We start from the raw sequence: 27,504 nt of genomic DNA on the forward strand, positions 1-27,504 counted from the left end.
TGGCTTGAGTGCTTAGGCCTCTTGCACCCCAGTGGGAAACCAGGTTAGAGATCTTGGTTCCCGGCCTAGACCTGGCTGTTAGAATAATTTGGGGAGTGAACCAGCAGATGGAAGATCTATTTCTCCTCCCTCCCCCCACCTACCCCTGCCCTGTCTCTCTCTGTTGCTCTTTCAAATAAATAAATATTTTAAAAATATTTAAATGGAAATTAGAACAAAAGCAAAATGCCATGTGAGGGGCTGTCTGAGCACAAGTGAACTCAGAGTAGTGACTCACAGAGTAGTGGCCAGCTGGGGCGGAACAGAGGATGGAGTATCAGCTATGCTGGCCCTTGAAGCACCTTTGCTTCCTTGAGTAGATGTTGAGGGTGACCGTGATGACTCCCAGGACACACACCAGGCCAGAGGAAATAAGGTCAACATGATTGTTGCTGAGATTGGATGCCAATCAGGAAGAAAATGCAGATGTGTTTCGCAATGCTCCCTCCCAGTGAAGCTAGTGAGCCTGGTTGGATGGTAGGAGGAGCATAAACACTGTTCTCAGGGCAAGTGTTTGGCACAGTGGTTAAGATGCTGCTTGGGAAACCACTTCCCCTGTTAGAGTGTCTGGGTTTCAGTTCTGGCTCCACTTCTGATTCTAGCTTCCTGCTAATATGAACTCTGGGAAGCTGGGAGGCAGCAGGTAGTGGCCAAAGTAGCTGGGTTCCTGCCACTCCATGTGGGAGGCCCAGATTGAGTCTCAGGCTCTTGGTTTTGACCTGGCCCAACGCAGATATTGCAGTCATTTGGGGAGTGAACAGGTGGATCGAGGTCTCTGTCTCTGTGTGTATGTCGCACTCTGCTTTTCGGATAAAGATAAAGGAATAAAAATTAAAAAAAAAAATCAACAGCCACCTCCCCAAAACTGTGGCTTTCACATTTCTTCCATCACCTGTTTTCAGAGTTAGCCGTAGTGTTTATTTGCAAGGACAGATGAGAGCTTGTCCTCCAGTTGTTGAATGTCTTTCAAATGGCCTTGCTTTTCTGCTGGGAGTCAGAGAGTTATAATGTGAAGAACTATTGTATAGTTATTTCTCAAAGTTATGAGAATTAGAATAATTTTCATATGGACTGGATATTGGATAATATTAGGGAATTATTAATTTCTTTAAGTATGAAAAATGATGTAGGAAAATACCCTTTTTGGGGGGCAAGAACTGTGGCATAGAAGGTAAAGATGTGATGCCACCTGCAGTGCCGGCATCCCATATGGGCGCTGGTTCGAGTCTGCCTTCCTTTTTTTTTAATTTTAATTTTATTTAAGATATACACACTTCATGCATTTCATATATGCAAATTTAGGAACATAGTGATTCTTCCCACCCTACCCTTCTTCCCATCCACACTCCCACTTTTCTTTCTTCTCTCTCTCCTATTCCAACATTTAATTTTTATGAAAGTATATTTTCAGTTTCCTTTCTTTTTTTTTAAACTTTTACTTAATAAATATAAATTTTGAAAGTACAACTTTCAGATTATAGTAGTTTCCCCCCATAACCTCCCTCCCACCCACAAACCATCCCATCTCCTATTCCCTCTGCCATCCCATTCATCATTAAGATTCATTTTTAATTATCTTTATATACAGAAGATCAACTTAGTATATACTTTTTAAAAATTTTTTTTTAATTTATTTATTTGACAGGTAGAGTTACAGACAGTGAGAGAGAGAGACAGAGACAGAGAAAAAGGTCTTCCTTCTGTTGGTTCACTCCCCAAATGGCCGCAGTGGCCGAAGCTGCTGGAGCTGTGCTGATCCGAAGCCAGGAGCCAGGTGCTTCCTCCAGGTCTCCCATGCAGGTGCAGGGCCCAAGCACCTGGGCCATCCTCCACTGCACTCCCGGGCCACAGCAGAGAGCTGGCCTGGAAGAGGGGCAACCGGGACTAGAACTGGCGCCCATATGCATAGGATGCTGGCGCCACAGGCGGAGGCTTAACCTAGTGCACCACGGCAATGGCCCCTAACTTAGTATATACTAAGTAAACATTTCAACAGTTTACACCCACACAGATACACAAATTAAAAAGCACTGTTTGAATACTAGTTTTGCCATTAATTCGCATAGTACAACACATTAAGGACAGAGATCCTACATGGGGAGTCAGTGCACAGTGACTCCTGTTGTTGATTTAACAATTGACACTCTTATTTATGATGTCAGTAATCACCTGAGGCTGTTGTCATGAGTTGCCAAGGATATGGAAGCCTCTTGAGTTCACAAACTACAACCTTATTTAGACAAGGCCATAATCAAAGTGGAAGTTCTCTCCTCCCTTCAAAGAAAGGTACCTCCTTGTTTGATGGCCCGTTCTTTCCACTGGGATCTCACTCACAGAGATCTTTCATTTAGGTCATTTTTTTGCCACAGTGTCTTGGCTTTCAATGCCTGAGAAACTCTCATGGGCTCTTTAGCCAGATCCGAATGCCTTAAGGGCTGATTCTGAGGCCAGAGTGCTGTTCAGGGCATCTGCCATTTTTTGAGTCTGCTGTGTATCCTGCTTCCCATGTTGGATTGTTCTCTCCTTTTTAATTCTATCAGTTATTATTAGCATTATTATTTATGTGATCCCTTTGACACTTAATCCTATCTTTATGATCAATTATGAACTTAAAGTGATCACTTTAACTAGTAAGATGGCATTGGTACATGCCACCTTAATGGGATTTTGAATCCCATGGCACTTTTCTAGCTCAACCATTAGGGGTAACTCCGAGTGAGCGTGTGCACCACTTCCAATCCAGCTGTCTGCTATGACTTGGGAACGCAGTAGAAGATGGCCCAAGTGCTTGAGCCCCTGTACCCATGTGGAAGACCCAGAAGAAGATCCTGGCTCCTGGCTTCAGATCAACCCAGCTCCGGCCGTTGCAGCCACTTGGGGAGTGAACCAGCAGATGGAAGGTATACCTCTCTCTCTCTCTCTCTCTCTCTCTCTCTCTCTCTACCTTTGCCTCTCTGTAACTCTGCCATTCAAATAAAATTAAAAAAAAAAAAAAAAAAAAAAAAAGACCGGCTGCGGCTCACTAGGCTAATCCTCCACCTTGCGGCGCCGGCACACCGGGTTCTAGTCCCGGTCGGGGCGCTGGATTCTGTCCTGGTTGCCCCTCTTCCAGGCCAGCTCTCTGCTGTGGCCAGGGAGTGCAGTGGAGGATGGCCCAGGTGCTTGGGCCCTGCACCCCATGGGAGACCAGGAGAAGCACCTGGCTCCTGCCATCGGATCAGCGCAGTGCGCCGGCTGCAGCGCACCGGCAGCGGCAGCCATTGGAGGGTGAACCAACGGCAAAAGGAAGACCTTTCTCTCTGTCTCTCTCTCTCACTGTACACTCTGCCTGTCAAAAAAAAATCCCTTTTTTATAGGAGGTACATGCTGGAAAATTTAGGTCACAATTATCTGCAACTTACTTTGAAATGGTTCAGAAAAAGAATACACATATATATGTAGATAAAAATATTTATCAAAACTTTTAACAATTGTTGACTCAAGATGATGATAATATGGATGTTCATTATACTAAACTTCCAACTTTTCTCTATGTTTGAAATTTTCCTGAAAAAATTTGAGAAACAATGAGTATGATTTTACTTAGGCAGTAAAACTAGAAAAAAAAACAGGAAGGGGATTATTAAGAATAGTTCCTTCTGGATCTGTTGTAAAGCATGGTGACTATATCTAATGATGATATATTATAATTTTGAAAATGTGAAGAGTAGATGTTGAGTGTTCCTACCCCAGCAATGATAACTATGTGATATGTATATGTTAATTAGCCAGATTTAATCATTCCACATTGTAGACATGTGTATACTTCATAACATCATGTTGTGTACAATACACACCATTTTATCTGCCAATTCAAATAAATAAATAAAGTTAAAAATGAAAGAGTGCTTGTTTCTGGGTAGGGAAATAAGGGGTGATATTTTTCATTTGTTATGCTTTTATGAATTTTCCAAATTTTCTGATGATGATGGATTGCCTTTGTACAAAGATGACTTTTAAAATGTTTTTCTTTCTATTTACTGTATCATGTGATTAAAAGGTGTATTTTGAAAAGAGATTTTCATCCCTCCAAAGGAAAAAACAAACCGGTTTGGGTGTGAGCAGAGAATGTTCAAAGGCCAGCAAAGTTCTTTGACAGCAGATGTAATTTTTAACAGGACTTAAGCTTCAAAGGGCTAGGAGATAAGAAAGGAGGGGCCAAAGAGAAGGTAGAATCTATTCCAGTTGGGAAAGGACATTCAGGTCACAGCTATTTCTTCCCCCAGTTGGACCAAGCCCCAGGCAGAAACAAACAGTGGGTCAAGAATGTTGACTGTAAGGGTGAAATAATCAGAGGTGACAAAGCTCAAAGGTCCTGCAGCTAGAACCATGATACCTTTGTTTCTGTTTATTGTGGAAAGCTGTTTTTAAATCAATTGAGATATCATTCATATATCATAAAAATCACCGCTGCAAAAAGTACAAGTTTATTAGTTTTTAGTTTATTCATAAGATTGTGCAATCATCACCCCACTAATTCTAGAAGATTCTCATCATTCCCCTAAAAGTCCCCATACTTATTAGCAATCAGTCTATTTCCTCACAAACCCTCCAGTCCCTGGCTATCCCTAGTCGGCTTTTTGCTTATGGGTTTTCTAGTCTCTGTGTTTTGTGTAAATGGAATCATACAAATACAAACAATATGTGGTCTTTTGTGTCTGCCTTCCTTGATTTAGGGTAATTTTTTTTAATTTTACAATTTTTTTAGCAAGGATAATTTTTCCTTTAATACATTAAAGGAATATTTACCCACATTGTAATATTATTATTATATTTCCATTTTTGTTATTATAGCAACTTTGCTGATACAATTCCTATAGCTCCAAAATGCCTATTTAAAGTGAAGTGTGTGATTCAAGGGTTTAATGTAATCACAGAGTTGTACAACCAATCTATTTTAGGACATATTCATTAGCCCCAAAAGAAAACCACACCTGTGAGCAATCACTATTTCCTCCAAGCCTCCCCAGTCCTAGGCAACCACTGGTTTACTGTCTGTCTATGCATTTGCCTGTTGTGGACATTTCACCTGGAATCATACAGTGGGCTTTAGTGACTGGCTTCTTTCATGTAGCGTATTTTCAAGATTCAGTCATGTTGTAGTACAAGTCAGTACTTCAAATTATTCCATTGTATGGATGTACTACATTTTGTTTACCCAATTGTGAGGCTTTAGGTAGGTTAGGTTAATAGGCAGTTAGGTAAGGTTCTTGATGAAGTGAGAAAGGGACGAGGTCTCTGTAAGACTGGGGAAGAAAGCACCTGCTTATTCCTGGGGGTTGCCAAAGGCAGCACTTGGGTCCTTAATGCAGGATCAGCGCAGAACCAGGTGTCTATTAGAGATAAGCCCAGCAATATTCCTCTGATCCCAGCTTATAAGCAGTAAGACCCATCGCTTGCTGATTGGACAATAATTTCTATTCCTGCCTCCCTGGTTGGATATAATCCTTTACCTTCATAGACCAATTGAAAGTGTAAATTTGCATGACCCTTTCTGCACCGCCAATTGGACACAGTTTCAATCCTTTAAACTAGCCAATCAAACAACAAGACACTCTTTTTGACATCACTCTGTGTGATAAAAGAGCCCTCACTTGCAAGCTACTTTAGCAACTTCTCCCTTGGAAACCCCCCACCCCACCCCGCAACCGCCGCCCATTGCCGCATCAGGAGGCTGCCCTCCCCACTTTTTTTTTTTTTTTTTTTTTTTTGACAGGCAGAGTGGACAGTGAGAGAGAGAGATAGAGAGAAAGGTCTTCCTTTGCCGTTGGTTCACCCTCCAATGGCCGCTGCGCAGCCAGCGCGCTGCGGCCGGCGCACCGCGCTGATCCGATGGCAGGAGCCAGGAGCCAGGTGCTTCTCCTGGTCTCCCATGGGGTGCAGGGCCCAAGCACTTGGGCCATCCTCCACTGCACTCCCTGGCCACAGCAGAGAGCTGGCCTGGAAGAGGGGCAACCGGGACAGAATCTGGCACCCTGACCGGGACTAGAACTTGGTGTGCCGGCGCCGCAAGGTGGAGGATTAGCCTAGCGAGCCGCGGCGCCGGCCTGCCCTCCCCACTTTCAATAAAATTTCTGCTTTGCTCACTATCAAGGTCTTTGGCATAGAACAAGAACTGACAACGTCCCCCTCCTGTGACACAGTTAACAGCTGATGTGTTGACCAGAGACTGCTGGATCATGGGTTCTAGTCTTCACACAAGACAGTAATTTCATATGTGAGACAGAGAGCAGCAGTAAGCGAGTTAGCCAAGTTCCGTGAAGAGCAGACACCTGACAGAGCAGGTGGGCACCTCAGGAAAGAACTGGGAGCCCAGGATGCTTTAGACTGGAGTTCTTCCAGATATGTGTAAGGGTCCACCGTTTCTCTTCACCCCTCCCACCTTGGAATATTGCTGGGTTGAGGATTTTCTGAGCCCGAAACTCATGAAGTTCCTTCTAGAACTTTACCAGCATAGTGCAATTGGACCTAATAGGTCCTGGGTGCACGCACAGTGCAGACGATTCCTTAAGCTGCCCACTGGAAGAGGGCTGGGACCCACCAAACAAGGTTATGGAATAGAGGCAAGACTTTTTTTTTTTTTTTTTTTTTTTTTTGACAGGCAGAGTGGACAGTGAGAGAGAGAGATAGAGAGAAAGGTCTTCCTTTGCTTTTGGTTCACCCTCCAATGGCCCCCGCGGCTGGCACGCTGCGGCCGGCGCACCGCGCTGATCTGATGGCAGGAGCCAGGTACTTATCCTGGTCTCCCATGGGGTGCAGGGCCCAAGCACTTGGGCCATCCTCCACTGCACTCCCTGGCCACAGCAGAGAGCTGGCCTGGAAGAGGGGCAACCGGGACAGAATCCGGCGCCCCGACCGGGACTAGAACCCGGTGTGCCAGCGCCGCAAGGCGGAGGATTAGCCTAGTGAGCCGTGGCGCCGGCCAGCAAGACTTTCAATGTGTGAATGCTGCTCTGCTTCCAAGGCATGCTTCCACATTTCCCTCGTTCAACCACACAAAAATTCTCATCTTTATTCTACAGCCCCTCTTTCACATACGGGCTAGTGTCTACCTTGCTACCTAACAGATGGACATTTGGGTTGCTCGCATGTTTAAACTATTATGAATAATGTAGCTCTGAACATTGTGTACAAGTTTTCGTGTGGCTGTGTTTTCATTTCCTTGGATAAAATGCCTAGGCGTGGAATTGCAGTGGCATATGATGACTCTATGTTTAGCCTTTTGAGGAACTGCCAAACTGTTTTCCAAAGTGGCTGAACCTTTTATAGCCCCACCAACAATGCATGAGGGTTCCAATATCTTCACGTCCTCACTTACATTTGTTATTATATCTTTTCTATTTTAGTCACCCTCGTGGGTGGGAAGCGATACCTCTTCATTGCGTTCTTGATTTGCATTGCCCTGAGACCTAATGTTTTTGAGCATATTTTCCATGTGTGTCTTGGCCACTTGACCACTTGTTTATCTTCTTTGCAGAAGTATCTATTTTTAAATTTTTTTTTGGTCCTTTCATTATGGCTTATAAGAGTTCTTTGTGTATTCCAGGTACAAGTCCCTTATCAGATACATAATTTGCAAAAATTTGCTCTCATTCTGTGAACTCATTTTTTTAAAGATTTATTTATTATTTGAAAGGAAGAGTGACAGAGAGAGAGGGAGCAACAGAGAGGGAGCTTCCATTCACTGGTTAACTCCCCCAGATGGCTGCAACAGATACATCTGGACCAGGCCTAAGCCAGGAGCCAGGAATTCCTTCCTGGTCTCCCACCTGGGTGGCAGGAAGCTGGATCCAATGCTGAGCATCACAAGAGGCAGCTTAACTTGCTGTGCCACAATGTCAACCCTTCTTTTGTCTTTCTTGATGGTGCCTGTGGGGAGCAACTCGGACTAGACTAAGTTACTGGAATTAAGACTTATTCTATGCATCTGCTCTCCCACAATATGGCGCTGGGAGAGGAGGAAACAGCTTCTACACAGCTGCCTCAGTTCAACCAATAAGCAGCAGGACCTGCTCTTGATTGGAGGAGAGCAGTGTACTCGGCGTGTGGGTAGCAGAGTTGGGATTGGTGGAAGAGGACTATAAAGGAGGAGAGAGACAACATGCACCAGGAACATCTAAGGGGAACATCTGAGGGAACACCTGTGCAGCCCCCGAGAGAGCCGGCCGGCGGTGTGCCGCTCCCCCGCGGAAGTGGGGAATGTGGCAGGGGGAACCGCCCTTTCACGGAGGTGGAAGGGACGGTAGCCAACCCGGGAAGAACCAGCAGCAAACCCGGGGAGGGCCGAGCAGACGAAAGAACAACGCAGGGTCCTGTGTCGTTCCTCCACGAAGAGGGGGAGCGACAGGTGCCCTTTAAAGCCCTGCAGTTTGGGCCACCACTGTGTTGCAGCGGGTTAAGCCACCACATGCAGCATCAGCATCCCATATGGACTCCGGTTTGAGTCCCAACTGCTCCACTTCTGACCCAGCTCTCTGCTGATGTGCCTGGGAAAGCAGCAGAGGATGGGCCAGCTTGGACTCCTGCCTCCTGCATGGAAGACCCTGAGGAAGCTCTGGGCTCCTGACTTTGGCCTGGCCCAGCACTGACCACTGTGGCCATTTAGGGAGTAAACCAACAGATGGAATATCTCTCCCCCTCTCTCTATCCCTCCCCCACCCCGTAACTCTGCCTTTCAAATAAATGAATAAATCTTTTTTAAAAAGCCCTGAGGTTTGTAATTTTAATGATATAAGTCAATTTTTTCCTTGTGTGGCTTTTGTGTTTTTTAAAAAATTTTATTATTGTATTTGACAAGCAGAGAGACAGAGACAGAGAGAGCTCCCATCTAGTGGTTCACTACTCAAATGACTGGGTCAGGCCAGGAATTCAATCCAGGTCTCCCATGTGGTTGTCAGGGACCCAACTACTTGAGCCACCACCTGCCTCTCGGGGTGCACATTAGTAGGAAGCTGAATTTGGGAACAGAGCTGGGACCCAAACCCAGGTAGTCTGTTATGGGATACACACTTCCCAACTAGCTTCTTTTTTTTTTTTTTTTTTCTTTTCTTTTTTTTGACAGGCAGAGTGGATAGTGAGAGAGACAGAGAGAAAGGTCTTCCTTTTGCCGTTGGTTCACCCTCCAATGGCCGCCGCGGCCAGCGCACTGCGGCCGGTGCACCTCACCCGAAGGCAGGAGCCAGATGCTTCTCCTGGTCTCCCATGGGGTGCAGGGCCCAAGCACCTGAGCCATCCTCCACTGCACTCCCGGGCCACAGCAGAGAGCTGGCCTGGAAGAAGGGCAACCGGGACAGAATCTGGCACCCCGACCAGGACTAGAACCCGGTGTGCCAGTGCCGCTAGGTGGAGGATTAGCCTATTGAGCCAAGGCGCCGGCCCCAACTAGCTTCTTAACTACTAGCTATCACATTTAGGTCTATGGTCCTTTTTGAATTAATTTTGCATATGGTGTGAGGGAGGGGATCCAATTTCATATCTTTGCAGGTGCATATTAAGTTGTCTCAGCACCGGTTGTTGAGAAGGTGATTCTTTCACCCACTGAATGGTCTTGGCACCCTTGTCAAAATTTATTTGATCATAAGCATGAGAGTTTATTCCTGGACTCTCAGTTGTGTTCCATTGAACTATATGTCTATCTTTTTTATGAACTTTTTTTAAAGAGTTATTTATTTATTTGAAAGTCAGAGTTAGCACAGAGAGAGAAGGAGAGGTAGAGAGAGAGGTCTTCCATCTGCTGGTTTACTCCCCAGTTGGCCATAATGGCTGGAGCTGCATTGATCCAAAGCCAGGAGCCAGGAGCCAGGAGCCAGGAGCTTCTTCCAAGTCTCCCACATGGGTGCAGGGGACCAATCATCCATTGGACTATCATCCATTGCTTTCCCAGACCACAGCAGAGAGCTGGATTGGAAGTGGAGCAGCCAGGTCTTGAACCGACACCCATATGAGATGCTGACACTGCTGGTGGTGGCTTTACCCGCTGTGCCACAGTATCAGCCCCTATATTTCTATCTTTATGCCAATACCACATTATCTCAATTACTATAGGTTTGTGGTACATTTTGAAATGGAGAAATTGTGAATCCTCCCACTTTATTCTTCTTGTTCAAGGTTACTTGGATATTCTGGGTCCCCTAAGTTCTCTTATAAATTTTAGCATCATTTTGCTAATTTATGCAAAGAACTTAACCAGGATTTTGATAGGTATTGCATTGACTCTGTAGATCAATATGGGAGTATTGATCTTAGCAAAAATAAGTCTTCCAGCCTATGACTGTGTCTTTCCATTTATTAAGTTGTCTTTAATTTCTTTCAATAATATGATTTTCAGTGTAGATGGCTTATACTTCTGTTAAATTTGTTCCTAAGTATTTTATTATGGTTATTGCTGTTGTAAATGGAATTATTTTCTTTATTTCATTTTTAACCTGTTCAGGGCTAATGTACAGAAATATAGTTGAGGGGATGGCAATGTGGTACAGTGGGTAAAGCCACTGCCTGTGATGCCGTCATCTCATACAGGTGCCAATTTATGTCCTGGCTGCTCTACCTCTGATCCAGCTCCCTGCCAATGGCTTGACAAAGCAGCAGATGGTCAAAGTGCCTGGGCCCCTGCCACCCATGTGGGAGACAGAGGAGAATCTTCTGACTCCTGGCTTTAGCCTGGCCCAGTTCTGGCCATTGTGGCCAGCTGGAGAGTGAACCTGCGAATGGAAGATTTCTCTCTCTAATTCTGACTTTCAAATAAAATTTTAAAAAGATTTTAAAATTTAAAAAGAAATACAATTAATTTTTATATATTTATCTTCTTTCTTGCAACACAGCTAAATGAGTGAATTATTTTTTTTTACAGATATAACAATTGTGGGTTGTTTTTTTTTTTAAAGATTTATTTATTTATTTGGTTCACTCACCAGTTGGTCTCTATAGCCAGGGTGGGCTAGGCTGAAGCCAGGAGCCAGGAGCTTCTTCTGGGTATTCCACATGGGTTCAGGGGCCCAAGCACTCAAGCCATTCTCCACTGCTTTACAAGGCATGTTAGCAGGGAGCTGGATCAGAAGTGGAACAGCTGGGACTCAAACTGGCACCCATATGGGGTGCTGGCACTGCAGACAGCTGCTTAATCTGCTGCGCCACATGCCAGCCCCTGAATTAATTTATTAATCCTAATAGTGCTATTGTTGATTCTTTAGGACTTTCTTTTTTCTTTTTATTTTATTTATTTATTTATTTATTTTTGATAGGCAGAGTGGACAGTGAGAGAGAGAGACAGAGGAAGGTCTTCCTTTTCCGTTGGTTCACCCCCCAATGGCCGCTGCAGCCGGCGCACTGCGCTGATCCGATGACAGGAGCCAGGTGCTTCTCCTGGTCTCCCATGCAGGTGGGCCATCATCCACTGCACTCCCGGGCCACAGCAGGGAGCTGGACAGGAAGAGGAGCGACCGGGACAGAATCTGGCGCCCCAACCGGGACTAGAACCCGGTGTGCCGGCGCCGCAAGGCGGAGGATTAGCCTATTGAGCTGCAGCGCTGGCCCTCTTTTTTCTTTTTTAAAGATATATTTATTTGTTTCTCTCTGTCTCTCACTATCTAACTCTGCCTGTCAAAAAAAAAAAAGATATATTTATTTGAAAAACAGAGGTACAGGTAGAGAAGGAGGGAGAGAAAGAGTGAGAGACAGAGAGCAACAGAGCAAGAGAGAGATCTTCCATCTGCTGGTTCACTACCCAGATGGCCTCAATGGCCAGGGTTAGGCCAGGTGGAAGTCAGGAGCCTAGAACTCCATCAGGGTCTCCCACGTGGGTGTAGGGGCCTGAGTACTTGGGCCATCTTCTACTGCCTTCCCACGTGTAATAACGGAGAGTTGGATCGAAAGTGGAGCACCCAGCATTGCGAGCAGGGGCTTAAGCTGCAGTCCCACAGTACTGGCCCCCTTTTGCAGTTTGATGAAGTCAGTAGTAACATCTCCTCTTTCATTCCTGAATTTAATCTTTTCTTTTTTATTAGTAAGTATAAGCAGTCTTGCTGATTATATTAATGTTTTCAAAAACCAACTTTTGGTCTTAATTGATTTTCCCTATTGTTTTTCTGTTTTCTGTTTCTATTCTAGTCTTTTTTATTTCTTTTCCTCTGCTTGTTTTGGGTTTATTTTGCTCTGATTTTTATAGTTTCTCTTTTAAAGAAAAGATTTATTTATTTGAAAGAGCTATGGGGGGGGGGGCGGGGAAATGGGGCCCGGCTTTGGCTTAGTGAGTGAAGCTGCCACTGCAATGCCGGCATCCCATATGGGTGCCGTTTCTAGTCCCGGCAGCTCCACTTCTGATCCAGCTCTCTGCTGTGGCCTGGGAAAGCAGTGAAAGATGGTCCAGGTCTTTGGGCCCCTGCACCCCCATGGGAAGCTCTGGAGGAAGCTCCTGGCTCCTTGCTTCGGATTGGTGTACCTCCGGCCCTTGCGGCCAATTGGGGAGTGAACCAGCATATGGAAGACCTCTCTCTCTCTCTGACTCTCCTTCTCTCTGTGTGTAACTTTCAAATAAATAAAATAAATCTTAAAAGAGAGAGAGAGAGAAAGAGGAAGCTCCCATCTGCTGGTTCATTCTACAAATGTCTACAACAGCCAGGGCTGGGTAAGGCCAAAGCCAGAAGTTGGGAACTCAGTCTGAGTCTCCCATGTGGATGGCAGGGACTCAACTATTTGATGCATCGCCTGCTGACTTCCAGGGTGAGTATTAGCAGGAAGCTGGCTCAGAAACCCAGCCCCTCTTTTGTGGGAAGTGGACATCTTAACTGCTTGTTCAAATGCCCACTCTTTCCTTCATTTAAAAGGCTGACTAGTAGTCCATTGCATATATATGCCACATTTTCTAAATTAATTTCATATCTTGGCCATTGTGAATAATACTCAATAAATATGGAATACAGATATCTCTTTGACATGCTGATTTCAGTTCCTTGCATATATACTCAGAAGTAATGTTGCTGATCATTTCATGGCTCTATTTTTTTTTTTTTTAAGATTTATTTATTTGAAAGTCAGAGTTACACAGAGAGAAAAGGAGAGGCAGGGAAGGGGGTCTTCCATCCTCTGGTTCACTCCCCAGATGGCCTCAATGGCCAGAGCTGCACTGATCTGAAACCAGGAGCTTCCTCCGTGTCTCCTATGTGGATGCAGGGTCCTAAGGACTTGGGCCATCTTCTACTGCTTTCCCAGGCCATAGCAGAAAGCTGGATTGGGATAGGAGCAGCCAGGACTCGAACTGGTGCCCATATGAGATGCCAACATTGCAGGTGGCAGCTTTACCCACTATGCCACAGCACTGGTCCCTCACGGCTCTATTTTTAATGTTTTGGGGACCCTCCATTCTGTTTTCTATCTCATCTTCTTTTTTAATGTAGGTGTTCACAGCCGTAAATCTTCCTCCGTAAATGCTTTCACTGCCTCCCATAAGTTTTAGTGTATTTTCATTTCCATTCATCTCAAAGCATTTTCTAATTTCCCTTGTGATTTCTTCTTTGACCGTTGGTTATTCAGGAATGTATTGTTTAAATTCCACACGTTTGTTAATGTTCCCCATTTCCTCTGTTATTGATTCCTAATTTAATTCCATTGTGACCAGGGAATACATTTTGTATGATTTCAATCCTTTTAAATGTATTGAGACTTGCTTTATGGAATAACAGATTGTCTATTCCAGAAAATGTCCCACATGCTCTTCAGAAGAGTGTATATTCTGTTGTTACTCTTCAAATATACTATAGATGTCTGTTAGCACTAGTTAGTTCTTTCTTCAGTTTTGACAGTTTGTACTCCATATTTTTTTATTTGACAGATAGAGTTAGACAGTGAGAGAGAGAGAGAGAGAGAGAGAGAGAGAGAAAGGTCTTCCTTCCATTGGTTCACTCCCCAAATGGCTGCTATGGCTGGCGCTGCACTGATCTGAAGCCAGGAGCCAGGAGCTTCTTCCTGGTCTCCCACATGGGTGCAGGGGCCCAAGCACTTGGGCCATTCTCTACTGCCTTCCTGGGCCACAGCAAAGAGCTGGACTAGAAGAGGAGCAGCTGGGACTAGAACCTGGCGCCTATATGGGATGCCGGTGCCACAGGCAGAGGATTAACCAAGTGAGCCATGGTGCCAGCCCCTGTACTCCCTATATTTTCAGTTTTTTTTGTTTCTAGTTTTATGCTAACCCTAGAGTTAAGCTAAATCATAATTAATAATAATTGAAGTTCATTTCAAATGTGTCAAATTGTAGGGGCTGGTGGTGTCAAGTTAAGCCTCTGCTTACAACACTAGTGTGTCGTATGGGAGATCTGATTCCATTCCCTATGTTCTTATTCTGATCCAGTTCCTGTGCCTGGGAAGGCAGTGGAAGAGGGCCTGAGTGAGAGACCCGGTTGGAATTCCTGGCTCCTGGCTTCAGCATGACCCAGGTCTGGCTGTTGCAGGCATTTGGGGAGTAAACCAGCAGATGGAAGATTCTCTCTCTCTCTCTCTCTCTCTCTCTCTCTCTGTCCTCCCTTCACCCTCTCTTTGTCTCTGGATCACTCTGTCTTTCAAATAAATAAATAAATCTTTTTTTAAAAGTGTGTCAAATGGCATATATGTGTTTATGCTGTTTAAAATCTTTCTTACTGTAAGGGGCCATCAAGGAAGGAGGTACCTAACTTTCTCTGAAGGGAGGAGAGAACTTCCACTTTGATTATGGCTTTGTCTAAATAATTTCAGAGTTTGTGGACTCAAAAGGCTTCCATAGCCTTGGCAGCTCATGACAAAAGCCTTGGGTGATCACTGACATCATAAATAAGAATGTCAATTGTTAGGGGCCAGCGCTGTGGTGCAACGGGTTAACGCCCTGGCCTGAAGTGCCAGCATCCCATATGGGCACTGGTTCAAGACCTGGCTGCTCTACTTCCGATCCAGCTCTCTGCTATGGCCTGGGAAAGCAGTAGAAGATGGCCCAAGTCCTTGGGCCCTGCACCTGCGTGGGAGACCTGGAAGAAGTTCCTGGCTCCTGGCTTCAGATTGGCGCAGCTCCGGCCATTGCGGCCAGTTGGGGAGTGAACCAGCGGATGGAAGACCTCTCTCTCTGCCTCTGCTTTCTCTGCGTAATTCTGACTTTCAAATAAATAAATAAATAAATATTTTTTTAAAAAAGTGACAATTGTTAAATCAACAGCAAGAGTCACTGTGCACTTGCTCCCCATGTAGGACCTCTGTCCTTAATGAGTTGTACTATGAGAATTAATGGTAAAACTTGTCTTCAAACAGTACTTTATACTTTGTGTGCCTGTGTGGGTGCAAACTGTTGAAATCTTTACTTAGTATATACTAAGTTGATATTCTGTATATAAAGATAATTAAAAATGATTCTTAATAAAGAATGGGATGGGAGAGGGAGTAGGAGGTGGGAGGGCAGGTATAGGGGAAGAACCGCTATAATCCAAAAGTTGTACTTATGAAATTTATATTTATTAAATAAAAGCTTTCTATAAAAAATAAAATGCACATTATCAAAAACTGCAATTTTTTGCACAAAAATAAACCTGTGCTTTAATTTCATTTTCAAAAAATTTCTTATTGTATATCACTTTTTTAAATAGAAAAATGTATTTTGTTCTTTTGATTTTTACTAAGAAGCCTACTTATACAAAAAGCACAATTTAATAAAATCATGTTTTTTAAAAAATTCATTTATTTATTTGAAACTCAAAGTTACAGAGAGAGAGAAGGAGAGGCAGAGACAGAGAGAGGGGTCTTCCATCCGATGATTCACTCCCCAGATGACTACAATGGCTGGAGCTGCGCCGATCCAAAGCCAGGAGCCAGGAGTTTCTTCCAGGTCTCCCACGTGGGTGCAGGGGCCCAAGGACTTGGGCCTTCTTCCACTGTTTTCCCAGGCCATAGCAGAGAGCTGGATCGGAAGTGGAGCAGCCGGGACACAAACCGGCGCCCCTATAGGATGCCAGCACTAAAGGCGGCGGCTTTTCCTGCTACGTCACAGCGCCAGCCCCTAGAATCATGTTTTAACACAGATTGGAAGTTTCTCCATCCTTGAACAGGGGTCATAAAGTCCTGGTCTGGATTCTGTGCCATGCCTGAAGAATGTGGGGTCCCAGGTTGAAGAAGAAAATGAGATCTCAGCCCCGTATCTCTGTCCCTTCGTAGGCGAAGAGCATCTCCTCCTGGGAGCTTTTCCTCGAGACCACTCACCCGATTTCCCACCCACACCCAAAGAGGTGCCTCCTGGGTGCCGTGTGTTTCCCCCACTGCCACCTCCAATACCCAGAGAAAGGAAGCATCTAGCAGGTTTATTCCCACCGGGGTGCTGTTGAGTTCCCTGCTCCTAGGTGCATGTAACAGAGGCTCTGGAAAACCAAAATTCCCTCCTGACTTCCAAAAAAATCACACTTCCAGTGAACTCAACACCTAAAGGAATGAAGTTTTGGGAGTCACAGTGGGAGGATTTCAAATGGGATTTCTGTGCAGAGCTGGGACCTCAGGTGAGGCCACTGCATTTGGAGACTACAGGTTGCCCTCTGCAGCCACCTTGCCTTTGACCCCACCTGTTCGGTCTTTTCTAGAAGAGGATGTGAGGACCATGCCAGCCCCCATTGCTGCCCCCTTGAGGCTGGAGTACAGGTACCCAGGGAGACCCGCTCTCCATCTTTCCTTCCCACCCCCTCCAACCCCTTATCCTGCTTGGGATTGTGTCATAGGGAGTTCCCCACAGGACTCCCTGGGGAGCAGCAAGGGACCTAGGCGGGGAAAGCAGCACAGGGACCCAGCGCATGAGAGGCACAGCCTCAAGCTGAGCGCTACACCGAGAGGTCCCCGGAACAGGGCCTCCTCTTCTGTCTTTTCCCAGGCTCCCCCAACCCCACCGAGAGCCACACTCAGGAGTAGCCCCAAGAGGCCATTCTCCCTTCCCCCTAGACTGCTGGAAAGATCTGGGCAAGATGAAGTAAGTGAGCCGCCTGGAGATAAAAACAGCCTGTTCCTTGGGAGCCGGGGTGTGTACAGGATGGGGCAGGGTATCAGCAGAAACCCCACCGGGTCAGACAATGGCAGGAAAGGAAACCACACCGTGGTTGCCACCTTGTTTTTCTTCAAGGCTGAATCTAAGCAGACTCCTGGCAGGGATGGTTGTACAGCTGTTCCCAGAACAGAAGGTAATATTTCTTCAGACGCTTTTCAGAGTCTGCCTGTGTGTATGTGAAACCGCGACAGAGGTGTGAGAAGGAGCCAGATTTTAGCAGCCTTGGATGCCAGAGCTTGGATTTTTTTTTTTTTCCCCAAGTGACATGATTACGTTTCAGAAATATTTCTTTGGCTGCTGTGTGGATTGAAGGGTCCAAGAGTGGAAAGATTGAGGAGACCACTGCGGTGATCCAGTCTCGAATTGACGGGTTCTGATGTTGGGGGTCGAAAGAGTGACATTTGCCTTAGACTTGGAGCTTGGTGAGGAGCAGCAGCTGAAGTCTTGCCGTGGAGCCAGAGCCAGGGTCGGGGACACTTTACCTAGATCCTGGGAAACCAGGGCAAACTCTCTCCCAGGAATCCGTGTGTTGGGCTCCGAGAGCAGGCTTGGCTAGGACTCAGACCACTCATATGGTGCTGGAAGGGGAACGGAGGCAGGCTCTGGAACACAGGTCACAGAATGGGGGCCTACGCGCCAGTCCCAGGTTTCTGGCTGTGTCCACTCAGTCCCTCCCCCTGACCTGAGGGGGAAGGGAGTTCCTCATTCCTGCCTATCAAGCTACCCCCGCCCCTCCGTCTCACGGGTAGGGGACACCAATTCTTGACAAAGCTGCTGCGAGCTCCGTGGAGGAGGAAAAGGCAGATATCCAGGTAGAGAGAGAAGTAAACCCGGAACGCCCAAGCTGTACTGGCAGGGCTGGAGGCAAGAGAGGACTGGAAGGGGCAGAGTTCCTGACTCCCTAGAGAACAGGCGTAGGGACGACTTGCGGCCCTTTCTCCAAGACCCTGCTCTTTGTAGTGGATCCTGACCCCTCCGGCCTTCCCTCCCCAGCTTTTTGACCCCCTCCCTTTGGTGCAGAACATTTTTTGGGGGCCTAACATCAGTACGGCTGGGCGGAAGCTTCAGCGATATGCATTGCAGCTGGCTCCCATTCTTGGAAGTACACAGGCTGGAGCTGGGCCGTGCCACTGCATTGTCGGGTCTGAGCCTAAAGAGGACTCTGAAGCTCTGGCCCAGCCTCGTTCACTAATTTTTATGTCTCCTCTGGCTAATGCCACCCTCTCTCAGCCTCAGTTTGCTCATTTGTGTATTTGATGAATGGGGTCAATGGCCAAGCCAGAGTGAAAACCAGAACCCAAGACAGAGGCTACTTTTCTGGAATCTGGCAAAAAGAGGCACCTCACCCTGTCCCTGCCCCAGGACAAAGTGGCTACTCAGTGAGCATGACACACAGTGTCCCCTTCCCATCCAGGCTGAAAGACACCCCCTGGCTGCCCTCAATGCCTTTCTAAGGGGTACTCCTCCTCCAGGGTGCCCTCACGGATTACTTTCCTCCTAGGCATTCCTTCTCAGCCAGCTCACACTGCTTGGTCCAGAGATGTCCAACAGAACTTTTGGCAATTGTGGCAATGTTCTGTAATCTGCTCTGCACTGCCCAGTATCTTAAACCATTAATCACGTATGGCTTTAGAACATTTGAAATGTGGCCAGTGTGCCTAGAGAACTCAATTTTAAATTTTAATGAACTTTTAAAATTATTTATTCGAAAGGCAAAGAGAGGGGGGAGAGAGAGAGAGAGATTTAGAGAGAGAGAGGCTTGCTCTTCCATCTGCTAGCTCACTTCCCATGGGGGTGTGGGGTAAGCTACTGATTGGCACATCTGCATCCCATATTGGAGTGCCTGGGTTTCAATCCAAAGTCTACTTCCCATTTCAGCTTCCTGCCAATGCAACCCTGGGAGGCAGCAGGTGATGGCTCAAGTCCATGGGTCCCTGCCACCTATGTGGCAGACCTAGATTGAGTTTGAGGCTCCTGGCTTTGGCCTGACTCTGTCACGACTCTTGTGAGCATCTGGAGAGTGAGCCAGCAGATGAAAGATGATGTGCTCTCTCTGCCTTTCAAATAAATAAATAAGAAAGAAACCATACATGGCTAGTGGCTATCATATCGGACAGTTCAGGTTCTAGCCAAAGCTTTTCTCTCTTGATTCTTTGTTTATAAGAGTTACTAGGAACGATCTCTTGCAGAACATTTACTCCTTGCCAGCTCTTGCATAAGCGCTTTACAGACACAGCTCAATGGATCAGAAATTTCATTTTTTCAAATTAAACATTTGCTTATTTATTTGAAAAGCAGAGTTACAGGGGGTGGGGGGAGAGCGAGTTTCCATATGCTGGTTCGTTCCCCAAATGGCCACAACTTCTGGGGCTGTGCCAGGCCCAATCCAGGAGCCCTGAACTCCATCTGGGTCCCAGATTGATGGGAGGGGCCCAAGCACTTGGACCATCTCCTGCTGCTTTCCCAGTTGCATTAGCAGGGATCTGGATCAGAAGTTGAGCAGCCAGGACTTGAACTGGTGCTTGTCTGTGATACCAGCATCCTAGGCAGCAGCTTAATCAATCCACAGTGAGAAATTCCATTGTAAAGATTTAAGTAAACTGACTGCAAGCTGCATAAAAAGCCAGAGGGCCACTCGAGTATAAGTCTTGTCTCCATCATTTAGAGAACGTTCCAGCCTGGGTGTCCTTCTCCAGTCCACTCCCCACAGATGGGTGCCAGGGCCTGGTGAGCCTCATCAGCCAGCAGCAACTGGCAGATGGGAGACAGTCCTGCCAAAAAGAGAAACTAACTCTCTATACTCTCCATCTCCCAGGGGACCCAGAATCCTGGTTCCTGACGCGCCACCTTCAGGCACCTCTCCCCTTGCCTTTCTCCTGGGCCACAGTGTCCTTTAGGTCAGAACCCAGAGCTCAGCCGGGTGCTCCATGAGAAGTCCAGGAGAAGCCTGTCATGCTGGAAGCTGGGGTCTGAAAGAATCTTTGCTTTTACGCAGGAAAACAACGGTATTATAATAGCTAGCTTTTCTTGAGCACCTACTCTGTGCCAGGCACTTCACATACACTTGTGCTTCTAAGTCTCACAACAGTCTCGGAGGTAGGCATGACCATCACCACTGTCCATATGTGGAAACGGAGGCTCAGCAAAGGTTAAGCAGCTTGTTCGTGTTCACACAGTTTGTAGAGGAAGTCTAGAATCAGCACTCGGGACTGGCATCTGTGAGGACCTGGAAGCTTCCACTGGGCATTTTCCACACTGAGAGGATAAAGGGGGTAGAAGGGCGGGCCAGGGGGGCGCATGCTGTAGCAGTGAGGGACTGGGTCTGCTGTCAGAGCGCCACCCCATTTTCCCCCTGCCCAGCCCCCTGGCCCGGCAAGCCTCTTCTTCCCCTAAACTGTGCTGCAAAGGCAGGCAAAACTCACTCTGGCTGAGGCTGCTCTTCTCGGAAAGGGAAACAGCTGGGATGAAAGGCCTTATGCTTGGCAGGTGCCGGTGTGTGTGTGTAGCTCATGCACCAAAGGAAAACTGCTCCCTTCTCGGCCACACCCCCGCCACGTGTGCAGGGAGCCGGGCAGCTGGGAACTCTTGAAAGGGCTGTTTACTTCCTCCCAGAGTTTCTGCAGGAAAACCACCTGGCAGGGAGCAGGCTCAGCAATCAGGCCTCAAATTGGCTCCCTGCGCTCTGCCTCCAGGCTCATCCAGCCTGAGGGAGGCTGTGTTCCTTCTGCAGAATCAGGAACCCACTGTACGACCCTGCCTTCCTGACACACAGACACAGTCACGCACGCGCGCGCGCACACACACACACCCATGCAGGTTCTTGATTAAGGCACCAAGTCTGGCCTGCCTGGCCTGCCAGTCCATGCCCACCAGGCACAGCAGGGCCTGGCCCGAGCTCATCTGTGTACACAGCTGGGTTAGTGTAATGTTAGGAGCTGCTTCACAAACAGGGGACAAAGACAGCAGCTCCAGACTAAGAGCAGTCCTCCTGCTCCCTGGGAAGGCCCCCCACCCCCACCCCTTCAGTTGGCCAAACACCTCTACCCCTTCTCTGCTGCTGGAGGGAGATGGGGTCAGCTGTGTGCTTCAGGGCCCTGCTTCGAGCTCAGAGCCTGGCTTCACAGTAACCTTCACTTTCTAAGCATGACCTTGTCTATTTTGGGGACCTCAAAGAGGATCAAGTCCCCACCACAGAAGGCCCAAGGTGGCCACAAAGGCCACAATGGAGGGAGAGGTTCCTCTTTGTGCTTTAACACCGGGTCACCTGTAAGCAGAAGAGCGCTGACCTTTTTCCCCTAGTGAACTCTCTAGTGCCCACCCCCAGGGGGAGGAGGGTGAGGCTGCAGGGCCAGGAGCTGTTAGGATTGCACACTGGGCCAGCAGCCCCTCTCCTGGGCCCCATCCAACAGTGGCTAGCTGGCATATTTAAGTCAGCACCCCCTTAGCGGGTGGCACAGAGGTGGGGGACTTCCCAGAGCTACACGGTGAGGGCACGGAGGAGAGAAGGTCTGTCTGAAGACTGGGGTTGGGGCGCTGGGGTTCGTGGGCGTCAGGACGCCCAGGTGAAGTAGGCGATCTCGTCCAGGTCGACCGGGTAATCGGTGAGCAGCACGGGCGTCTTATCGAAAAGCTCACCCTTGTAACTGCGCCACTTGCCCGCGGGCAGGTAGACGTCGCGTTCCTGCTTGCCTGGCTCCAGCACGGGCGCCACGAGCAGCGTGTCCCCGATCAGGAACTGCGAGTCGATGCGGTGCGCGGTCTCGTCGCCCGGCGCGATCCACCACAGGGGGCGCACGATGGGGTCGCCCGTGTCGGTGATCTCCCCGGCAAGCTCCAGCAGCAGCGGCGCCACCAGCGAGGCCCGCAGCGCGGCGAACTTGTGTGCGATGGCCACCACTTCGGCGTCGTACTGCCAGGGCGGGATGGAGAACTGCATGGCCGGCATGAAGGCGGCCACCTCCAGCCAGCGCACGTAGAGCTCGCGCTCGGGCACTGGGCCGCCGCCCGCTGTGCGCTCGGGCACCGCGTTGCCGCCCACCATGTCCGGTAGGATGAACGGGTAGCCCAGCATGCTGAGGGTGAGCACGGCGGGGATGAGCGAGTGCAGCCCCAGGTCGTAGCCCCACACGGAGTCGCGGTCCACCAGGCGGAAGAAGCACGAGATGTTCTGCGACTGGTAGCCCACGCGCACCTCGGCCAGCGAGAAGAAGGGCAGCGCCATTTCGGTATAGCGCCGGCTCCAGACGCTGGGGTCGGGCAGCTGCCTGTAAGTGCTGAAGTCCCGCGGCAGATAGCTGACCTCTCCCGCGTCGAACTTGAAGGAGGCCACAGAGTAGCGCGAGCGCAGCCGCCGCAGGTGTCCCTGGAACCAGTCCCGGGCCTCCGGGCGCGTGAAGTCCAGCACGGCGCCGATGCCGTTCCACCAGCGCACCAGCGCGGGCAGCCGGCCCGTGGGCTCGCGCACGAACAGCTCGCGCTCCACGCCCTCGCCGAAGCGCGACGAGTTGTAGTTGACGAACGGGTGCACCCAGAGCGTGACGCGGAAGCCGGCGTCGGCGAGGCGGCGGAACATGTCGCTGGCGTTGGGGAACTTGGCCTCGTCGAAGTCGAAGTCGCCATAGGCAGGTGTGTACATGTCGTCGATTTCCAGGTGGCTGCTGTTGAAGCGGTGCTGGCGGATCTCCTGGGCGAACCGCAGCACCTTGTCCTGGTCCACAGCGCGGCCGTAAAGGGCCCACGTGGACCAGATCGGGTCTCGGAAGGCCTCTGGCGCGGGCACCCTGGAAGGCTTGTTAAAGTAGCGCCGCACCATGTACTTGTGGATGGAGGTGACGTCGGAGCCCACGCACACGCGGTAGCTTAGCTCCGGAGCCGCAGGGCGGCCGGCGGGTGGCTTGTAGGGCGTGTCGTGGTAGCGGGCCTGCAGCCTCAACGACCGCTCGGTGCTGTTCCAGCCCAGGTGGAAGGGCACTGAGTCATTGACTTTGATGGCGGCCGCGCGCGACGATAACCAGTAGCGTTCCAGGATGCCCCCGAAGGCGGCGTCGGAGGAATAGACGTCGCTGGTGACAAAAGGCTGCGGCTCCAGCTGGCCCTCCAAGCGAATGGGCCAGTGCTGCGTCCTCATCTCCGCGCCACCGTACCAGTACGCTGGGGCGTCGCCCAGGAACATGGCGTGCTCCACGGCGCGCCCCGGCGCCGCCTCCTCCCAGCGCACGCGGTAGCACATGACAGTGTCCTTGGGCCGCACGGTCTGGATGAAGAAGTGCAGGGGGCGCCCGTCGGCGGTGCGCGAGCAGCCTAGCACAGCGCCGTCACGGCTGCAGGAGTCCAGGTCCAGCGCGCCGGAGCGGAAGGCCAGGCGGAAGACTTGCTCGCCCTTCTGGTTGCGGATGGAGAAGCCGCCGCGGTTAAGGTCCAGCAGCTCGGTGCGCAGACGTTCCGCTTTGCGGAGGGAGGCACTGTAGTAGCACCAGGCCACCACGGCGGCCAGCACCAGCAGCAGCCCCAGAGCCGCCGAGCACAGCAGCGGCCGCAGCTCTTTGGACGGCTTGGGCTTGGCAGGGGTGAAGTTGTCCGGGAGGAAGGTGTACATGGCTGCCACCTCAGTGCTGTTGGGGTCTGCGTGGAAACCAGGGCGGCGGCGGGGATAGGCCTGGCTTTTCTCCCCAAGGTTCCGGGACATGGGTCCCCAGCTAAGGAGCTGGCGGACGGTGGCGCCGCTCAGCCATGCCCGTCTGAACCTGGCCTCCCCGGGTCTGAAAGAGGGGAGAGAGACATTCGACTGAGCTTTCTCATTTCATCATCCTTCCATTGGGGGCAGCATCGTAGAGGGAGTGGGTCCTTTGGGCAGGTGTATCCTGGGACCTAAGGGCTTGAGGAGAGTCAAAGGTGACTCTTACCAGGACGGGTTCTCTCTGCCTTACATCCTTTCTCACGGGCTCAAATGCTTGCCAACGTGACTGGGGAGCAGCACATAACTAGGAGATGGCGTGCACCCCCATTTTTCTGGTGGAGAAACAAACCCAGGAGCACAGTGTCTGGCCTCCAAGAGGGACGATGGCCCTGCCAGCATCTAGGGACTTCCATCAGGGCTGAAGGCTAGGAGGAGGAGAGGAGGAAGAGCTCAGGCAGAGGGCAGGAGAAGTGGGGAGGGGGCAGCCCAGGCATGGAATTTGATGAGTCAGAAAACAGATGAGATCCGCAGGTTCTAGAAGACACCCACGCCAGGCTCAATCCCAGGGCCCAGTCTGGAGAGAGGCAGGTTGGGGTCAAAGGTTAGGGCCGGGGTCAGGATCCTGGCATGGATGGCTGGCGGCTTCTCAGGTCTGCCTGAGTCTGCTTCCCTGGCCACCTTCCTGTTCTGCTCCCGGCACCACCTCTGTGGGGCAGCTACCTCCCAGCTCTGTCTCTGTCACTCACCCACTGCTCTAGTTGAGGTGCTGTTCCCTGTATCATTGCAGCACTTCTGAGAGGCCTCCCTGCCCCCAGCCTTTCTCTTCAGTGCCTTATGCTCGTAGCCACCACCGTAATCCTTTTGAGGCACTTAACAGATCGTACCCGTCCCTAGCTTCTAGAGCTGTTCGTGACCTTCACAGTGAAATTCAGATGGGTGAGTTCCACAGTGGAGGCTCAACGCACGATGTGGTCTCAGCTTCTTTCTGATTGCATGTCCAGCCAGATCTATCCAATCAGTGCTTCTCCCAGTAAAATTCTTCAAGCCACCTGCCCCAGGAGATTCACCCACCCAGGTTGGGCCTTTCCTCCACCTACCAGGTCTCTGTGGATCGGATAGCCACCACCACACACATAAACTCACACACTGTTTGCTAAACATGCAGGATGACTTCAGGGGAAACACAGGCTTGGGGGAAGGTGTGCGTCCCAGGCTGCTGCTCAAAGCCACTGAACTTTCCCCGTCCCAGCCTCCAGGGCAGAGTCCAACAAAGAAACAGCACCAGCCAGGTGCACATGCAGGCATACACACTGCCAGCCAGCTAGCTGCCTAACTGCTCCAGCTGGGGGAAGACAGGGAGCCCGGCAGAGGAATTAGCTTCCTCCCAGGTGCCGGTGTCTGTAAGTCCTCGGCAACCTCCAGGGAGACGCTGGGTGGAAGTGCTCCACGCCGTCACCTCCCCCGCCTCCCCTATTCCAAGTGCAGATGAGAATGTTGACCCTAGATATTAATAGAGTCCCCTCTTCACCTTATACCCTGACCCAAGATACACTTAAGATTTATTTATTTATTTGAAAGATGGAAAGACACAGAGAGACCTTTCATCTGCTGGTTCACTCCCCAAATGGTCTCAATGGCCAGAGCTGGGCCGGGCTGAAGCCAGGAGGAGCCAGGAACTCTATCCAGGTCTCCAAAGTGGATGGTAGGGGCCCAAGAACTTGGGCCATCTTCCACTGTTTTCCTAGGCACATTAGCAGGGAGCTGGGTCGGAAGTGGAGCAGCCAGGACTCAAACAGGCAGGTGGAGATTTAACCCACTGGACCACAATTGCCACTCCCCAGGGCCTTATCCCTAGTGCTCCTTCCCTCCCAACTACCTAAGTTTTCAGTCCCAGTTTATCTGAGACAACTTCTATCCATTTCCTCTCAGCCCATATCACCTAGCTTTCCTCCCACTTCCTGCAGGTACAAGTTAGAAAGCCTTCCTAGAAAATGTAGGCAGTAGCCCTTAGCTGATGCCCTCATGCTGAGCAGAATCCGAAGACGAAGACAGCCTCAGGCAATCCAGGCCCATTCCAGACACAGAGGGAATAAGGGGAGAGAGACCATATCCAGAGAGGACACGGCCCCCTTGTTCTCAGCTTTCCTATTGTCAGCCTGTCGCTCCATCACTCCCAGAGGCACGGGGAGTCCACCACAGAGGCCTCAGATGCCTTTTCCAACACTTTGGTCCTGAGAATCTTAACTTTCCAGGATTCCAAGATTCTTTGGTGAAGGACAAGAGCCCACCCACCTCCCCAAGGACTGAACATCCATTCTGTGGGGGGTACGCGGCTGGTCTCCTAAATGCCAGCACACTGTCCAGCCCTGGCAGCCATGTGCAGGAGCAGACACAACCACAGTATCTATTCTACAGAGGAGGAAACAGTGGCCCAAACAAAAGGAAACCTGTCTGAAGTCACACACACCCCAAGGGGAGGGGCAAGCTTGCCTGGATCCAAAATCCTGCCTCAGTGCCACACAGGCTAAGTGTCGGGAGATGCGAGCTAAGGGTCTGAGCTGGCTGCCCGAACGCAGGGGCAGCAGGGAGCTGGGTGGCTGAGAGCTCTCAGTCAGATGGGCATGGGTGGAGTGAGCCTGTCTTTGTGAGGGCTGGTGCTGCTGCTGGCTCAGGACAGACCAGAAAGGCCTCTTGGGGGTGGGAAAGAGGCCATTTTAATGGCATCTAGTACCATAGGGAAGGAACTCAGAGGTTCTGTGTTGGTAGTGGCGCTAGAGACCCCTGTAATCTACCACCTCTGCCATCTGACCCAACAAGATAATAATGTGAGCAGGTGGGGTCTGCAGGGTGGAACTGCTTCCCCTCGGCCCTCGCGCAGCCTCCTCCCCACTGGACACTCGACCTCAGTCTTGGCTGCCAGCCCCTAGTCTGGTCTGAGGGTGCGGGCCTGGCCCAGCTCAACCGAGGGGAGGCCATTCCAAGCACAGTCAGTTTGTGGGACACAGTTCGCAGGGGGAGGGGGTAGAAATGTCAAAGGCAACTCGATCCGGTCCATCTCCCTCCCCTGCGACGGGATCCGTGGGGATCGAGTAACTGCGCCTACACAGCCGGGAATACTCCGCCCTCGGCGCCCCGCCCGACAGCCACACCGTACGCGGGGACAGACTGAGGTCAAGGGACCTGTCGCCCGCTGGGAACCACGGCCCAGGTGTCCAAGCTCGCTCTACACACTAATCGGCGGGAGCGAAAGTTCAGGGATCATGCTCCCTCAGCAGCTCCCCCCTCCCCAGGTCCTCCCGTTCGGCTCACTCACAGACAACAGGGACGCCCCGTCAGAAGTGCGGGTGCAGGGAGCCTCCCGCAGATCCCCCTTTGGTGAGAGCGGGAGTTGGGCGGCCACCGCGCCTGGCGGGGCGCTGCCTGGCTCTGCACAGCGGAGCCCCTCCTCGGCCCCGCCCCTGGCTTACTTGGCCACGCCCCAGCCGTCCAGTCTGCCCTCAGCTCCGCCCCTGGCGGCCAACCCCTCCCCATGTGTCATCACGCGGACCTGAGACCCCGCCCTGAGCCCGCCGCCCTCCCGCTGCTCTCGGCCCTGCCCCTGGCATCTCAGGCCCGCCTCCAGCTCCGTGCCTTCCAGCTGGGAAATGTAGTTCTGGGGGAAGCAGCAGCTGCACCAAGTCGGGATTGTTGCAAGTCCGAGCTAGGCTGGGGTGAGAGA

General features: G+C 50.1%; 1 protein-coding gene and 1 long non-coding RNA gene across 2 annotated transcripts; one reads left to right on the forward strand and one right to left on the reverse strand.

Annotated features, from left to right (window-relative positions):
• The first annotated feature begins 6,657 nt into the window (after positions 1-6,657).
• On the forward strand, positions 6,658-12,053 carry LOC138844605 (uncharacterized). The gene is made up of 2 exons (XR_011380672.1): positions 6,658-7,943; positions 8,426-12,053. It is a non-coding gene; the product is annotated as an uncharacterized lncRNA (long non-coding RNA).
• Positions 12,054-19,367: 7,314 nt separating this feature from the next.
• MYORG (myogenesis regulating glycosidase) lies at positions 19,368-27,256 on the reverse strand. Its single transcript, XM_002708023.5, has 2 exons — positions 27,100-27,256; positions 19,368-23,868 (listed from the first exon to the last, which is right to left on the reverse strand). The coding sequence occupies exon 2, from the start codon at positions 23,793-23,795 to the stop codon at positions 21,660-21,662; it is 2,136 nt and encodes a 711-aa protein (XP_002708069.2). The 5' UTR covers positions 23,796-23,868; positions 27,100-27,256; the 3' UTR covers positions 19,368-21,659.
• Between the last annotated feature and the right edge of the window lie 248 nt (positions 27,257-27,504).

Source organism: Oryctolagus cuniculus, chromosome 1 (assembly GCF_964237555.1).
Source record: "Oryctolagus cuniculus chromosome 1, mOryCun1.1, whole genome shotgun sequence".
In the NCBI taxonomy this organism is placed as follows: Eukaryota; Metazoa; Chordata; class Mammalia; order Lagomorpha; family Leporidae; genus Oryctolagus; species Oryctolagus cuniculus.